At 41.4% G+C, this 17,823-nt stretch overlaps 1 protein-coding gene across 1 annotated transcript in view; it reads left to right on the top strand.

The window, feature by feature from the left end:
• Positions 1–189: 189 nt before the first annotated feature.
• hmgxb3 (HMG box domain containing 3) overlaps positions 190–17,823 on the top strand; it is an 18,752-nt gene continuing 1,118 nt past the window's right edge. Inside the window, exons 1-20 of the mRNA XM_083546940.1 lie at positions 190–331; positions 3,432–3,599; positions 7,614–7,788; positions 7,858–8,319; positions 8,797–8,895; positions 9,059–9,190; positions 9,881–10,218; positions 10,363–10,454; positions 10,551–10,637; positions 11,206–11,294; positions 12,044–12,142; positions 12,227–12,373; positions 13,148–13,491; positions 14,170–14,300; positions 14,457–14,588; positions 14,949–15,133; positions 15,249–15,468; positions 15,715–15,848; positions 15,983–16,102; positions 16,869–17,078. Of these exons, the coding sequence (XP_083403066.1) occupies positions 3,457–3,599; positions 7,614–7,788; positions 7,858–8,319; positions 8,797–8,895; positions 9,059–9,190; positions 9,881–10,218; positions 10,363–10,454; positions 10,551–10,637; positions 11,206–11,294; positions 12,044–12,142; positions 12,227–12,373; positions 13,148–13,491; positions 14,170–14,300; positions 14,457–14,588; positions 14,949–15,133; positions 15,249–15,468; positions 15,715–15,848; positions 15,983–16,102; positions 16,869–17,078 (3,339 nt within the window). The 5' untranslated portion in view covers positions 190–331; positions 3,432–3,456. The remainder of the gene's footprint in view (positions 332–3,431; positions 3,600–7,613; positions 7,789–7,857; positions 8,320–8,796; positions 8,896–9,058; positions 9,191–9,880; positions 10,219–10,362; positions 10,455–10,550; positions 10,638–11,205; positions 11,295–12,043; positions 12,143–12,226; positions 12,374–13,147; positions 13,492–14,169; positions 14,301–14,456; positions 14,589–14,948; positions 15,134–15,248; positions 15,469–15,714; positions 15,849–15,982; positions 16,103–16,868; positions 17,079–17,823) is intronic.

Genomic DNA, 17,823 nt, shown 5'->3' with positions numbered 1-17,823 from the left:
GCTTTCCGATAAATCCCCATGTATTTGCGCGTTTTTGTCGCACAACCAGCAAAACATCCACGTGTTTAAAAGCTCGCTTCTGATTGGTTGTAATTTATTTATCGCGTCACTGGATTGGTTGTGCAGTTTAGCAGCACTGCGCCATTTTCAATGAAACACGGGTGACGGAAAGATCTGAAAATGCGCCTTTGGTTTTTTTTGTTAACCCGCAGTTCTACGCAGTAGGGCCGCTCATGTTTGATATGGAGCATGTTTCCGGAGATGACTGAACGTCGCAGGGAGATTTACATGTGATATGAAATATTTGGAGCGAATTCTCGGCGCGATTGAGGTAAGGTTGCAACAAGGCCGGCGCTCATTGGACAGCTCGTGTTGCACAGGACCAGTATGGAGGTTCACCAGGGCTGAATTCCGAATAGCTTCCTACTGGATTTGTAGGGCACTATGTAGGGCACAGAAGCTAGTCAGGTACACAGTGTGTAGTGCACTATTATAGGGAGAGGGGGTGTTATTTGGGCAGGTCTCTATCGCTTGGAGTTAGTATCAGTGTTCGGGCGCCTTGCCTGCATGCCATCTGATACAGTGTACAGATATGTAGTGGCTTTTACGCGTGTTTATTTAGAAACTAGTAATTCTAACAGTTTGAATTCTTATTTCGATAACATTTGAAAGCTTTGTCCAAAAGCAGATAATCTGTTATTTTTTAATAAAATAACATTGATTAATAAAACCAAAAGGTTCTCATGGATGTTCTCACACCACTCCACTCCAGACAGACATCCTTGCTGTTTTCATGTTTTATTAGTTTAAACCTTATCAATTATTATCAATACCAACAAATCCAGTTACTAAGTTAAAATACAAAGTAAAGAAATAAACCAAGTTCAGGATCCAGGGTTGTGATGTCAAAGATGATGACATTATTCATCAGAATTAAAAAAGTATTTCTATGGCAAGTACCCAAAAGCGAAATCAAAACATAGTCTTGATAAATCATATGTGTAACCTCATTATTTTCTTGAAAAAAAAAAAACCCATGTAATTAATCTGTGGCTGCTTCATGACCCTGTCTTGGCAATCATTTTAATTATTGGCTATCTGTTCTTTTTGACACATTTATTACTCTTGACAAAACACCCGTCAAAAAATTAAACACTGTATGTTGTGCTCATCACCCATTAAGTACTGGTTTTTATATACTGATTTGGCTGTGTACCAGAAAATCTATGCACAGATCAGTCATAACATTATGACCACCTGCCCAATATTGTTTTGGTCCCTCTTTTTTTGCTGCCAAAACAGTCCTGACTCATCGAGCATTACCAGCATAAACATCTTCAGCAGTTTGAGCTACAGAAGCTCGTCTGTTGGATCGGACCACACTGACCAGTTTTTCCTTCCCACGTGCAGTAATGAGCCTCGGCCGCCGATGACCTCATCACCGGTTCACCATTGTTCCTTCCTTAGAGCACTTTTTATAGATACTGACCACTGCCAAACAGGAACATCCCACAAGAGCTTCAGTTTTGGAGATGCTCTGACCCAGACGTCTAGACATCACAATTTGGTCCTTGTCAAACTCACTCAATCCTTATGCTATCATTTTTTTTTTACATCTCACTCACTAACAGGTGCCATGATGAAGAGATAATCAGTGTTCTTCACTTCAATGGTCAAAATGATATAATGTCATAATGTTCTGCCTGAATGGTGTATTTCATGTGTGACAAAAACACACGATAATGGACAGGTTAAAAGGTTAAAAGCACCGTAGGCCCTGATAATGAGTTATCGCAACTATTTTTGAGAGCGGAGAAATGGCTTTCTGCTTGTCAGTGAAATCAAAATTCTACCTTTTTTGTACACCTACCACCTGTCATCCTAACCTCACTCCTAATCCCAGAATAATTAATGCATATAAATGTAACTATAGCTTTATAACAATATCACAATCCATGGATCATCATGCAGGTGAACCACTATAATCTTTTCTTTATATTGGCCAGTTTTTAAGGAATTCGGGGTCAATGTGCTGAGTCAGCTATGTTAGAGGGCCACACTGGGAACTGGGATTTCCAATTATAATCAATAGCCAACTTAATTGCCAAGAATGTTAGCTTCTTAGCTAATGCTGCACTACACAATATATAATAAAAGAGCAGTGCATAACAATATTACAATGCATAAAAACATAGATGCAAAACACATTATACAGACCGTTTTCTTGTTCACCTTTTCCGATATTTGTATCTGATGCACTAAACATTAGCATTTTCTTTTTTGTGTCTATTCTGGCCTCTTTATAACCGGTACTTTCATACATTTTCACTGATCTTTCACCAAAGAGAGGGTCAAAGCAATGCAAATCCATTTCTGGTACAAGTTCTGTGGTGCTGAAGAAGTTGCTCTTCATTATGTAATGTATAGAGCTTCCTGTACATGTTCCTGACACTAATACCGTAATTTCCGGACTATAAAGCGCACCTATATATAAGCCGCACCCACTGAATTTGACAAAGATTTTTATTTTAAACATAAATAAGCCGCACCTGTCTATAAGCCTATAAATATAAATAAAAAAGCACGAGTTTTGGAAACCTGTCTGTGCTTATATGATTTCTGTTGCAACTGGAGTTAGCAAGCTCTCCCTTCACCCAGACTCAACGCGCTACAACGGCTTGTATCTAAACAGTAGCCTACCAAGAAAGTCATTGTTCACTGTCTTCCTCCTTCCTTTCACAACTATTTTTCTCGGGAGTTTATCTTTTGCGTTTATCTTTTGCATCGTCGTGCGTTTAAGATAAACGTTTTTTTCTCCAGATGCCGTGCAGCTCAGAACACAGGGGAGGTGCGTGGTTTTTTTTTGTTTGTTTTTTTTTTGTTTTGTTTTTTTGTTCCCGTTCGGAAATTTCATTGGTCTAATGTTATGGGGTTCAGTTTTTTGGCTTGAAGTTTGTAAAATCGGGAAAATCCCAGGAAAATTCATAAATAAGCCGGTTAGTTGTTTAAGCTGCGGGGTTTAAAACGTGGGAAAAAAGTAGCGGCTTATAGTCCGAAAAATACGGTACTTCATTTAATACTTTATTGTATAAAATAAAGTTTGATAGCTGCTTAATTCAATTAGAAAACATAATTTTTTGCTGCTGCATTTTGACTCATCTTCTCATTCTGTACTGGTTTTGTGATCATCTAGCTAAATGCTCCCTACAACGACTATGTTTTGCCCCTGGGAAATATTCATAATGAAGTATGTGGTAGTATGTGAATATTGCACACTTTACTGAGGAATATTTTACATTTAACTGATGTTACTATTATTAAAAATTTGCAGTGGGCAATTTGAAGTGAAAGCATATTTGATTACAGAAATTTTTTAAAACTATTACACACATTTCATTTTCACCTGAGTAACTTCTGTGGTATTCCTGTAGTATCCTGTGGTTTTCAGGACTACTGATGGAGGCCATATATGAGGAAATGGATGTTAAGGTGACTGAGGAGGTAGAGAGTTGTTGTACACTAGTTAATCTCACTTCATCTAAGAAGAAGAGAAGGACAAAGGGCACCACAGAACATGCAGAGAAACCCAAAAAACCCAGGTAAAACATCATTCCTGAAACAGCTTGAAATCTTTTCTGTCTATATGCACTTTTCAGTTGTTTTTATTAGAAGTATGTTAAAGGATTACTCCAGTGTATTACAACTAAAGTTTTTCTGCTATATTTGTAATGCATGTATGATAATCACACAAAATGTATACATTTCTATGTACAGAACAATGAAAAAAACATTTTGGTTTATATAGGGCAGAACATTTAATTGTTTAAAACTATTATACCAATATCCATCTATCCATCCATCTTCTCCCGCTTATCCGATGCCGGGTCGCGGGGGCAGCAGTCTAAGCAAAGATGCCCAGACTTCCCTCTCCCTAGACACTTCTTCCAGCTCTTCCGGGGGGACACCAAGGCGTTCCCAGGCCAGCCGGGAGACATAGTCTCTCCAGCGTGTCCTAGGTCTTCCCCGGGGTCTCCTCCCAGTGGGACGCGCCCGGAACACCTTCCCAGGAAGGCGTCCAGGAGGCATCCGGAACAGATGCCCGAGCCACCTCAGCTGACCCCTCTCGATGTGGAGGAGCAGCGGATCTACTCTGAGCTCCTCCCGAGTGACTAAGCTTCTCACCCTATCTCTAAGGGATCGCCCAGCCACCCTGCGGAGGAAGCACATTTCGGCCGCCTGTATCCGGGATCTTGTCCTTTCGGTCATGACCCAGAGCTCATGACCATAGGTGAGAGTAGGAACGTAGATTGACCGGTAAATCGAAAGTTTCGCCTTGCGGCTCAGCTCCTTCTTCACCACAACAGACCGGTACATCGACCGCATTACTGCAGAAGCTGCACCGATCCGTCTGTCAATCTCCCGTTCCACCCTTCCCTCACTCGTGAACAAAACCCCAAGATACTTAAACTCCTCCACTTGCGGCAGGAACTCCCCACCAACCTGACGTGGGCAAGCCACCCTTTTCCGACTGAGGACCATGGCCTCGGATTTGGAGGTGCTGATTCTCATCCCAGCCGCTTCACACTCGGCTGCAAACCGTCCCAGTGCATGCTGAAGGTCCTGGTCTGATGAAGCCAACACGACAACATCATCTGCAAAGAGCAAAGACGAAATCGTGTCGTCACCAAACCGGACACCCTCCGACCCCTGGCTGCGCCTAGAAATTCTGTCCATAAAAATTATGAACAGAACCGGTGACAAAGGGCAGCCCTGCCGGAGTCCAACATGCACCGGGAACAAGTCTGACTTACTGCCGGCAATGCGAACCAAGCTCCTGCTTCGGTCATACAGGGACCGGACAGCCCTTAGTAAAGGGCCCCCGACCCCATACTCCCGGAGCACCCTCCACAGGCCGCCGCGAGGGACACAGTCGAATGCCTTTTCCAAATCCACAAAGCACATGTGGACTGGTTGGGCAAACTCCCATGAACCCTCCAGCACCCTGTAGAGGGTATAGAGCTGGTCCAGTGTTCCACGGCCTGGACGAAAACCACATTGTTCCTCCTGAATCCGAGGTTCTACTATCGGCCGTATTCTCCTCTCCAGTACCCTGGCATAGACTTTCCCAGGTAGGCTGAGAAGTGTGATCCCCCTATAGTTGGAACACACCCTCCGGTCCCCCTTCTTAAAAAGAGGGACCACCACCCCGGTCTGCCATTCCAGAGGCACTGTCCCCGACCGCCACGCGATGCTGCAGAGGCGTGTCAGCCAAGACAGCCCCACAACATCCAGAGACTTGAGGTACTCAGGGCGGATCTCATCCACCCCTGGTGCCCTGCCACCGAGGAGTTTCTTTACTACCTCGGTGACTTCAGCTTGGGTGATGGACGAGTCCGCCTCTGAGCCCTCAGCCTCTGCTTCCTCAATGGAAGACGTGACGGCGGGATTGAGGAGATCCTCGAAGTATTCCTTCTCCGTCCAACGACATCCCCAGTTAAGGTCAACAGCTCTCCACCTCTACTGTAAACAGCATTGGTGGGGCACTGCTTTCCCCTCCTGAGGCGCCGGACGGTTTGCCAGAATCTCTTCGAGGCCAGCCGATAGTCCTTCTCCATTGCCTCACCGAACTCCTCCCAGGCCCGAGTTTTTGCCTCGATAACCACCCGGGCTGCAGTTCGCTTGGCCTGCCGGTACCCGTCAGCTGCCTCAGGAGTCCCACAAGCCAACCAGGCCAGGTAGGACTCCTTCTTCAGCTTGACGGCATCCCTTTCTTCCGGTTTCCACCACCGGGTTCGGGGATTGCCGCCTCGACAGGCACCGGAGACCTTACTGCCACAGCTCCGAGCGGCCGCTTCGACAATGGAGGTGGAGAACATGGTCCACTCGGACTCAATATCTCCGGCCTCCCTCGGGATCTGGTCAAAGCTCCGCCGGAGGTGGGAGTTGAAGATCTCTCTGACAGGAGGCTCGGCCAAACGTTCCCAGCAGACCCTCACAGTACGCTTGGGTCTGCCGAGTCTGTCCAGCTTCCTCCCCCGCCATCGGATCCAACTCACCACCAGGTGGTGATCAGTTGACAGCTCCGCCCCTCTCTTTACCCGAGTGTCCAAGACATACGGCCGCAGGTCAGATGAAACAACCACAAAGTCGATCATTGACCTACGGCCTAGGGTGTCCTGGTGCCACGTGTACTGATGGACACCCTTATGCTTGAACATGGTGTTCGTTATGGACAAACTGTAACTAGCACAGAAGTCCAATAACTGAACACCACTCGGGTTCAGATCAGGGGGGCCGTTCCTCCCAATCACGCCCCTCCAGGTGTCACTGTCGCTGCCCACGTGTGCATTGAAGTCTCCTAGTAGAACGACGGAGTCCCCAGTCGGAGCACTGTCCAGCACCCCTCCCAGAGACCCCAGGAAGGCCGGGTACTCTATACTGCCGTTTGGCCCGTAGGCACACACGACAGTGAGAGACCTATCCCCGACCCGTAGGCGCAGGGAAACGACCCTCTCGTTCACCGGGGTAAACTCCAACACATGGCGGCTGAGCTGGGGGGCTATAAGCAAACCCACACCAGCCCGACGCCTTTCACCATGGGCAGCTCCAGAGTTGTAAAGAGTCCATCCTCTCTCGAGGAGTGTGGTTCCAGAGCCCAGGCCGTGCGTAGAGGTGATCCCGACTATCTCTAGTCGGAACCTCTCAACCTCACGCACAATCTCAGGCTCTTTCCCCGCCAGCGAGGTGACATTCCACGTCCCTAGAGCTAGCTTCCGTGTCCAGGGATCGGGTTGTCGAGGCCTCCACCTTCGACTGCTGCCCGATCCTCTTAGCACCGGCCCCTTACGGTCCCTCCTGCAGGTGGTGAGCCCACTGGAAGGCGGCCCCACGTCGCTCCTTCGGGCTGAGCCCGGCCGGACCCTGTGGGGGAAGGCCCGGCCACCAGGCGCTCGCATACGAGCCCCAACCCCGGGCCTGACTCCAGGGTGGGGCCCTGGCTGCGCCATACCGGGCGACGTCACGGTCCCTGATGTAGTATCTCTCATAAGGGGTTTTGAACCGCTCTTAGTCTGACCCGTCGCCCAGGACCTGTTTGCCTTGGGAGACCCTACCAGGGGCATATAGCCCCGGACAACATAGCTCCTAGGGTCATTCGAGTACTCAAACCCCTCCACCACGTTAAGGTGGCAGTTCAAGGAGATACCAATAATTCAGGTAATTCATGGAAGAATATTTTAGCAAAATCATTGATAATAATTTCAAACACTGAAGCAATGTAAAAAGCAGCTCAAATTCCTAATGTTTTTAGAAGATTCTGTGGTGTCACATAACCACATATCTTAACAGTCTGAAAAATTCGTTCTTTCCATGTACATACAAATTATACATATTTTAAAAGCTCAATTGTCAAATATCTTTGCATTATTCATGAATGTATTTTATAAAAATGTGTTTCCTCAGAGTGTTTTTCAGTACAGGGAATGTGTTAAGATCGTGTGTCGTTCATGCAAACTGTGGATATGCCACAGGTACATTAGATACGGATTTGGTTGAAAACTGCTGGAGTGAAGTGAATCGAAGTGTCACCTTTACCCTTTACTACTCTCCTGTAGGTCCGCCTATCTGCTTTATTACTTTGATGTGCATCAGAGGTTGCAGCAAGAGCATCCCGACATGCCCCAGTCTGAGATCAACAAGCGCATCAGTGACAGCTGGAAAAGGCTCAATGTGGCTGATAAAGGATATTACCTGGAGAGGGCCAAGATGGAGAAAGATGGCGTGGACCCAGTAAGTCTTGACGCTTGTCTAAACTAAAATTACACCTGAACACACATTTTAACCTCTGAATTTCAACAGAACACACAGACATCAGCTTCTCAAGACATCCCAGGCTTCCGTAGAATTCTACCGAGAACTGACTATGTTCTCCTCCCGAAGACGTCTGTGGGGGAGGACAGGCCTGGGGCTTCCATAGACGTCTGTGTGGAAGGGGATTCCCCTCTGACTTTGGGCAGTGAGGTGGAACTGGTGGAACAGTGCATCACCGTAGAACCTCTTGCTGAAGACACAGTTGTTTCTTCGAGTGGATGTGGAGCACTCAAAGGAATTCTGCCACAGTGTTCAACCTCAGCTGGAAGACTTCTGACATTGCCGCAGCATAGTCTCCAGTCTACCAGCTTGGTGGTTAAGGAAGATGGAGGCGGGACATCAGTCAGGGGTTATGAGGTGGAAGTGGAAGAGGGATTTGAGGGGGGCTTGGCTACAGTCTCACAAGTCAAAGCTGAAGCTACTCATCTGGTTGCTATCATACCCAGTCATGTAAGATTTCATCCTGGTCATTTCTATCAGTTTTGCTTTCTTTTCCGTAATAAATGTGTGGTCAAAGAAACAAAAACGTATGGCAATTACATATAAGATGATTAATTTGTGCAACAAAAACAAAGTACAGTATTCTGTATTGATTATATGCAGCATATATATGTATTGCATTTTCTATAAAGGATATGTCTTGTTCATAGTTGAAACATAATCAAATAAATTAGTTTTTGCCCAGTTTATTTTACAATGGTTTGAAAAAATATATATTGTACTGACAAAAGACATACATGTTATGTATCTAATACTGTATGTCTAAAGCAAATAAACAATATTTACTGAATAATGTACATTCTAATGCATTTCTGGAGTTTAAATAAACATTTGTTACTGTGCAGTATATCTTTCGAAAAGAAAATGCACTAATTTCTGTCACACAAGTAAAGATTGGGTAGATGGTTTATGTTTTCTACATTTTAGGAGCTGGTAGATAACAAAGTCCTCCCTGCAGTCAGTCCAATAATGATGCTTCCCTTGGTGAACAATGCCAAACCAGAGCCTAAACCTTCCTTTAAACTGGTAAGTAGTGTTTCTAAATGCTTCTTGCTCTATTTCCATATCAGTTTGGACTGTTAAAATATGTATGCATGAATAATATGATTGATACTAATAGTTGTGCACTATTATAAGCTTTGATTTTCTGTTAATAGTGAAACATTTGTACTGTGAACTCTGGTTTCAGTCTATAAAGTACACTAGAAGAGGCCGAGGCTATTGTAGCACTCCCGGATGCCCTTTCATCTACGTGACTCGCCATAAACCGCCTCAGTGCCCTGACTGTGGACAGCATCTCGGTGGAAAGTGGGTTCCATCCGTGAGTTAATCTATCTCTTCTGCAGTCCTCATTTCTCTGTGGAATGGTTGAATGGCATTCAGTGTATTAAATAAGGAATTAAATAGGATGCATCCTAAAACTTTGTTCTGGGCGCCAGAGTACCTTTTGCCCAGGCTGTCCTGGTTTTTGCCAGGAACCAGGGTTCCAGTTTGGCTGTCCCTGCAGCCTACCAAATCCCCAGTCTTCAAGCCCCACTGGGGGCATCGCCCAACCGTTGTTCCTCTCTGGGGGTGCCACTCAGTTCTTGAGTTCTACTGGGGGTGTTGCTCCACCTAGGTTATTTTCTGGGGGGGCGCTCCGCCCCTAAGCGAAGAGGGCGTCGTACCGACGAGGGCACCGCATTGCCTCAAAGTCCACTCCAGAGTCCCACGGAGGGTGCCGCTCCGCCTTAAAGTCCCATGGAGGGCGTCGCCGCACTCCAGACCTCCGCCGTGGGTGTCGCGTTAACGCATTATTAACATGTTAATTTTGACAGCCCTAATAATTATATAATTACATTTAAACCACCACCTGCTGACCAATTAAAATTCAAAATACAACAGTTTTATGAGAACTATGTGGCTATACGAAAAATACGAAAAGTCTCTTTCTGCAATAAATGTTCTAACCAGATTTTACATGTGATGTGAGGTTTTTATTACTGAGGGAGTTAATGTCTCCTCATTACAGGCAGCCAAAAAAGCCGGACCAGCTAGCAGGTCATCTCCGCAAAAAATAAAAGCTCAGACGGATGGTTCCAGTTCCACTGCAGTTGCCTCAAAAGGTGCTGTTCAGAGCAGTGTTAAGAAATCTGACACGGTCACAGGACAAGCACAGGCACCCAAGAGCAAAAGTGACAAATCTGTGCTTCCTCCAAAAGTTCAGACCGACGTCTCTCCAGCACCTGCAAATGTTCCTGGAGCCTGGAGCAGGGAGAAGATGAGTGTTGTTACAGTTTATCAACCACCTGGTGGCGCCACTGACAAAAATTCTGAATCCTTTCAGCTGTCAGGATCAACAGCTGTCATGTGAGTAGGTTTGTTTGATTTTGCATTGACGTGTGTACAAATATTCTTCAAAAGAATTCTGACACAAATATGTATAACTGTAACTAATGTAGCTTACCGTTGAATTTCTAACAATTTATTTTTGCGCTCCCTGTTCATGTGGAGTGGGTTGAGTGGTGGTCAAGTCCAGGTCATTAGCAATGACATGGGTCAGAAACGGCGCACTCGGACCATTCTCCCTGCTCCTGCTATACCAAGTAAGCACTCCATCAAGCATAATTGACTTTTTATCTAAGTTGTAGGTGGACTTAATCAGTGGAATTATAATGGCTGTTTGTCTGAATATTGAACAGGCATTCCCTCTCAACCAGCTGTTGTCCAGTGGATAGCAGTGCCTTCCAGTAAGATTAAAGGTGACACAAAAATCGCAACTAGAACAGGTAATATTTGCTAGTTTTTAATGCCATTGCATACTATTAATTGTGCATAGAAGTGTACACAAACTTCTACTTTACACTGAATGTAACCACCCTTCAATTATGTATTATTGAGAGTTTGGATTGGTGTTTTGTTTTTGTTTTTTTTCTCCTGAAGATTTGAATAATGTAAAACACCAGCTTCTAGTTTTGCATCAAGTCACATAATAATATTAATTGGCTGAGTAATTCTAATTTTACATTAACAGCTTTTAAAACAGTAGCACACTGTGACCGTATCCATATATATTTACAGCATTTATAAATACAATTAGGACAGTTACAATATTATCACAGCTAATATTTGGAAAGCCACACTTTCAACTGTAATCTGAAGAAATGGAGATTGATACCAAACTGTGAAATAAATCCTGTGATGTCTGATATTAAACAAACTTCCTTTAAGTATTGCACACTTCCATTATCTGCCATCTTTTACTTTACATTTGCATTCATTGGTAATCATGTGAAAATGTATTTATTTGTGATTACTTTCATGACCATTTTATGTGAATTGTGTGTATTTCCTTAGTTAAGACTCAAAATGAGAGGATTTTGAGCCTGAAACCCAGCACACTGAAGCAGCTGGGTCACTCTGTGCCTCCGAGTGCCTTAGAGCAGGTGAGAAAAGCTTAGCATTAATATTGTAGTTCCTAGTGTCACACAATCTTTAATAGCAATTTGTTTTTAAACTTTTATAATCAAATATATAAAACACTCATTATAAAAGTTAAATACAAATTGCTGTTAAAGGCTTGAGTCTTCAGTTAAAGATATTTATAAGGTTGTCAGTCATGGTAGGTTTCCATAATTATGGTTACTCTGTGTGCATGTGGGTTTATTCTTGTTCTATGGATTCTTTACGCATTCCTACATTCCATGGATAATAGATTTGTCTGAAAGAGAGTACGAATGTGTAGATGTTTGTCTGTGTCTCTGTGAGTATACCCGCTTTATGCCTAGTCGTACTGGGATAGACTTTAGGTCCACCATGTTCCTGACCTGCTGAAAATGAATAACTAATCAACCTAATTCTGATTTTAAATGTCTGCTCAATTGTAGCACTTTTTCATAACTACTGATACTGTCTCAGGGGCTGGACTTCATTAAACATGTATTGAGGATTATCAAGAATTATCCAGAATTTGTAACAATTAATAGCAAAATAACATTAGAGTGTAATGGACAAAAAGTCAGATGAAAAAAATGGGTTAATGTGCAACTAATAAAGTTGAATTGTATTTAGTTTTTGTCTTGTTTTTTTATTATAATTTTGGTACTAGCTGATTCTTGTCACATTTCCTTTTATAATATATACTACACTTTTTACTCCTTTCTGAAATAATTCCTTGTTTTCCTTCCTATACAAGAAACCACTTGCAATCAACAGTAGCCAGTATGTAGTGACTGACAGCGGAGTGAAGATCCTCTCTATGGTGCCTTTGAAGAAAAACTTAGGCTCTTCACTGGTGTGTGCTTTAGAATACAGACACAGCATATATATTTAAATATCATTGTTTGCATGTTTATTTGTTGATTGTTTGCATCGACAGGATTTAGGCTTGTCCACGGCACGGGGTAGAGGCAGATGTAAAAACCCCTCCTGCGATTACATCTATAAGAACAGACACAAACCTCAGCACTGCCCCAGCTGTGGCTGTGAACTCGCCACAAAAACAGCCAAGAAACCCAAATTCCCAGTGAGTTTCTTATCAAAGCAAAGATATTCTGTTTTTGTTTTTTTAAAGGCACTGCATTTTGAACTTTATGCTGTAATTGCAATTAATGACCTATAAATGCTATAAATCACTAAATAATGAGATTAGATCAAGCAGATCATTTCACAGAACACATAAAATAAACAATAGCAGCTTAATTATTTAATAATGCTGTTTATTATTCATAGTTACAAATGTGTTTTTTGGAACGTTAATGATAGACATTTAATTTTAAGGCCAGAAAGTTCAAGATACAAAAGATTTGACAGTGTACTTCATGTAGATTAATAAAAATCTATGCAAATATATTTTTTTAATTAAATACATAATTTTTATTTTACATTTTGTTATATATTTATAATATTTGTAATACATTAGCTAATAATTAAGAGCTTGTATTAACATTATAGCGATTTATACTGTATTTCTTAAATGTTTTTTTTTATAACCTTCTATCTTTTGTACTGTGTAAATATATAAACTGTTTTCATTCAGAAATACATTGAGCTTGTTTATGTAATTATCATTAATGATTAATTCATATATATATATATATATATATATATATATATATATATATATATATATATATATATATATATATATATATATATAATAATTATTATTAATTGTATTATTATTTTAGCAACAAGAAGAGAAGTAATATGTGGGATAGTAATAATTGTTTGGGAAATTCTTATTAAAATCAGCATAATTCATCAAATTGATAATGTAAATGTTCTTGCTTCCATGCAGTCGTCTCCTGAGGCAGCAGATATGTCCACACTCCTGTTGGACCCGTCACAATCATTGACCCCAGCCCAGAGAGATCTCCAGCGTCAGTCCACAGTGACTCTGCTCAAACACAGCCTACAGTTTCCAGAGAATGAAGCCGAGCTCCAGGACATCCTAAATCACATCTACAACCTCAACCAAGCGGATAGGAAGAGAGATGTAGACGACAATGAAAAGGATGAAGAGAAGGATGTAGAACGGGAAGAGCACTGTGTCTCCGCACAGGACGGATGGCCGAGCTTCTATGAGCCGACAGCTACTCATTGCAGTCTGTGCCAATATCCACTATACAAAGGAGGAGAGAGGTGTGTGGGTGTGGGTGTGGGTGTGGGTGTGTGTAAAATCCCAGAACTGAACCAGTGACTGCTTAGAAGGTTAAATGAATTTGACCAAATAGCAGAGCAGCACTGACGAGTGCTACTATTCAACAATTTCTTTTCCATCAAGCAATGTATTTCCTGTTAGTTGGGTGACACAGTTCACTTCCATACCATTACAACAGCATTGTTCATTATAGTGACTGTTTACTTTTTATAATTAATGTATAATATTGTTTAATTTTTCCTCAGTCATTATTTGGTCAGTCAATCCTGGGTCGTTGGGCATGTTTTTGAAATGCAATGGTCAGTCATTTTAATTGGTTTTAATTTTAACATTGGTTTGTGTATTCTCTTTGTGTCCTTGTACTTTTTCTCCCAAATTTTCTGAAACCAGAACAGTAGGTAAATTGCCTGTAGATTAGTATGTAGAATAAGTACATAAATGTATTTGTGAATGGTGTTTTGTCTTTACTGGCATCCTGTTCATCCCAGGGTATGCAAAATGCAAAAAATGATAAAGGTGGCTTTCGGTTCAGTGGCTCATGCTGTTTGGATAAAGCACTTCTGATAAGGCACACAGCAACCTTGAACTAAGAGTAGTAGAGGTTTTATAAAAACTACTGTTGTGTTTGTGTTTGTGTTTGTGTCTGTGTGCATATATAGTTGTCCTATAGCAGGACTGCAGCAGTGTTGGTTAGTGACTGAGTCTCTACTGCAGCCAGTGTCTCTGCAGCTAAAGGTGTGCCTGAACTCACAGTGCCTGGCTATACACAGCTTTACCAGCCTATACCCAGGTACACACACACTCGCACACGGAATACAAATTACCCCAAACACCTCATTCTGTATACCTAAATAAAAAAATGTGCTTTTAATGCAACACATTTTCTTTGTTGCAACAGATATTTATCATATCAGTGGCAAAACTAAAGTGCTTACGTGTGTCTCAGGTTTGTTTAATGTGGGGAATCAGCTGCTGGTGAGCTTGGATTTGTTCTTCAAAATCCGAAGTCAGATTAAACAGGGACAGGACCCTTTACTCGCAGCCCTCGACATAATCAACAACACACACGGTCCAGCAGGTATGTGAGATTTTATACAATACATGCGTTTACATTATTCAAATTGCAGAAAGTATATTATTCAAAGTTCAGTAGTATAAATGAATTACAATTTAAATGCATATTTATATTTTAAATAATTAAATAATTATTAGAACTATTATTATTATTATTATTATTTTAACAAAATCTAGTCCCCTCTTCTCTAGTTTTCTTTTTTTACTTCTTTCCTGATGTTTATTGTGATTAATTTCCTGTTTACTCTTTTCATTAGTCTCCTGATTCCTTTTTGGATTTTGTGCTCCTCTCTTAATATCTTCCTCAATTTCCTTTTTTGAATCTTCACCTGATTTTATTTCCCCCCCTAACGCCTCCTCTCAGATTGTGTACTGAGTCCAGATGAACAGGCTCGTGTGCAGGAGATGTTGTGTAGCGGTTACTGGGCATTTGAGTGTTTGACAGTTCGCGATTTCAACGATATGATCTGTGGAATTTGTGGCATCGCTCCCAAACTGGAAATCGCACGACGTGATATGAACAGTGTTCTACAGCTCAAAAATGTGGAGGTAAAAGGACAATCTGTCTCACTGCAGCATAGTCTTGGGAAAATTAGGTTTGTAAGAAACACTTGGCTGAGCTATACAGAGATTTCAGTCCTCTTTCTTTCTTATTTCCCTGAAGTTCACATGGCCAGAGTTCCAGGCTTCAGACGAGGTTCAGGTGGAGGAGTTCTGGCTGGCAATGGAGAGCGAGGCACTAGAGCAGGCAGTGTTTCCTTCCAATGTTTCCATCACACGCTTTGATGCCTCCATCATCGCTCCATTTTTTCCTGCACTGATGAGGAGCTCTGTGGTCATAAATACAGAGAAGGACAAGATCAAAACCAACACAAAACACACAGGTGGAATTTACTTCGAAAGCTTGTAACTCTATTACACAAACATCACTATCGTTATTCACTGGTACATGCATCAACTTGTTTTAGTTGTCAAATATTTTTATAATTTTTTAAAGACAAATTATGAGTCTGAGATTGCCATGAGAATAAGGCTTATATTATATTGTATCATTATGAGAGCTAATTCTAACAATATAACAATGATTATGTGCGTGTGTGTGCGTGTGTGTGCGTGTGTTGTCTGCACAGGAGACATGTGTACTTTAATGCATTTAATCCATGATGGTCAGCTGAGCCCAGAGCAGATGGAGCAGCACACTGAGGAGGAGCTGAGGTCCATACTGGAGCAGTGTGGAGTAACTTCAGCACCGAACAGCACCAAGGTACATGATAGTACACATCACATGTAAAATCACAACCATTTCCTGTTTACTTTATGTTCACTGGCTCTATGCTGAAATAGTAATTTTCTTGGAAACATAAAAACAGTGTTGTATGGTTGTATTTTTGTTGGCAGGATGAATTGATGGAGTCTGTGTGTTTGCTTTACATACAAGTACAAAATGGCCTTTCAACAGCTCCTCAACCTGCTGAACACCTCACTGCAGGAAAACTCAGCAAGATGTGTCCTCACCAGGTAAATCCATGTCTGCTTCCAGTCATTAGAACATTTAGGACAAAAAAATATTAAACTAATTAACTTCTATTGGACTTTTAATGGCAGTTGTTAATAGACTATAATAGTGAATGTGATTTTTATCATAAATATTGACCTGTTTAGGCAGTGATATCTGCTTTTCATAATGCGTAAGAACCCTGATAAATGAATTATAATGAATATCCTTGGGTGGCTTATTTATTTTAATGTAATGTTTTATTGTAATAAAATATTTATTGTTCATTATTTGTCTTGAGAGTAAGATTTGGCTGATAATTTAATGGACAGAAGAATTACTGTGGTTGATTCAAACTTAATTTATTAATACACAATTCATTAATTTGCATCAGATTTCATACTGTATACAACAAGCAATCTGCAACCTCTACTTTCTAACCTTTACTCTTTACATTTTGTTTATGTATTGAATAAAACAACACCACATAGCCATACACTGTACTACATGCAGTTAGATGCTTTTTATGACTGGTCTATTACAAAAAATAGAATAAAAAATCAAACAAATTAATAAATAGTTGCATTATTTTTTTTAAATAAATTATATAATAGAATTTACAGTTAGTAATTACTGTAGAAACATTTGAAATTCATGCCCATGCTTCTCCCACATACACTACACTACACTACAGATGTAGAAGGTAAAGTACAAAAGATTCAGCCATTTTTTTTTTGGTCCGTTTTTTTATAATGCCTGTAAACTGTAATGCCTGTAAATGCATGTCAGGTGGTGTGCGGCTCTAAGTACCTGGTGCGTGGAGAGAGTGCTCGTGATCATGTGGACCTGCTGGTGTCCTCGCGTTTCTGGCCTCCTGTGTATGTAGCAGACTGTGCGCAGAAGGTGGCGCTGTGCACAGAAGCACTATACCCCGAGTTAGCGTCACAGATGTGGGGGAGGAATCAGGGCTGCTTTTCCGATCCCATGACTCCTGCAGAGGTTAGCACAATTTCTACATAACCTATTTATCCTGATAATAGCTGATGTTTGCAACAACTTTGTTGATGTTTTGGATTAAAAAGTGACGTTTGGAATTAGATAAACACCTACATACAATATTATCAACATTGACATATAGGGATAATTTAGAAAAAAATGCTGCATCAAAATAGCATAAATTGACACATGATTCACATATAAGATGAATGATCGATTGATAGAATCAAGGGACAAAACAAAGGAGAAACATAAGCATGCTAGAACAACACTAAAGGTCATAACTGTCTGATAATATTTAGGGGGCAAATGCAAGTGCAAGACAGCTTTTTTAAATTGCACATACACACTATACAAACAGGAAAATGCACAAAAAGAAATGACAAACTACCAAAATGCATGAACGAGTAAAGCAAAACCTGACCCTGAACAAGACAACCGCAAAAGACATAAGACATCAAGACTGATGTGAATAGTGTTGAGGGTAACAATAGTAAAGTTTGTGACCCTATTCCAAATAACAGAAACCATAAATAACCATAGAGAGATGGAATATCACTAATTAAGGTGGTTTTTTATTTTTTTATTTTTAGCTTTAAATTCAGAAAAGGAGAGAAGTCAGAGCCTTTAAAGAAGGAATTCCAAACTTTGGGATCTAGATGGCTAAACCGTGACTGATCCCAGGGAACTAATTGTGTGGTTTGGGGTATTGAAATGAGAAGGTATACACTGGCACAAGATCATTAAC

Source organism: Silurus aristotelis (genome assembly GCF_946808225.1).
Source record: "Silurus aristotelis genome assembly, chromosome: 7".
Classification (NCBI taxonomy): Eukaryota; Metazoa; Chordata; class Actinopteri; order Siluriformes; family Siluridae; genus Silurus; species Silurus aristotelis.
This window is presented reverse-complemented; position numbering and strand designations above follow the sequence as displayed.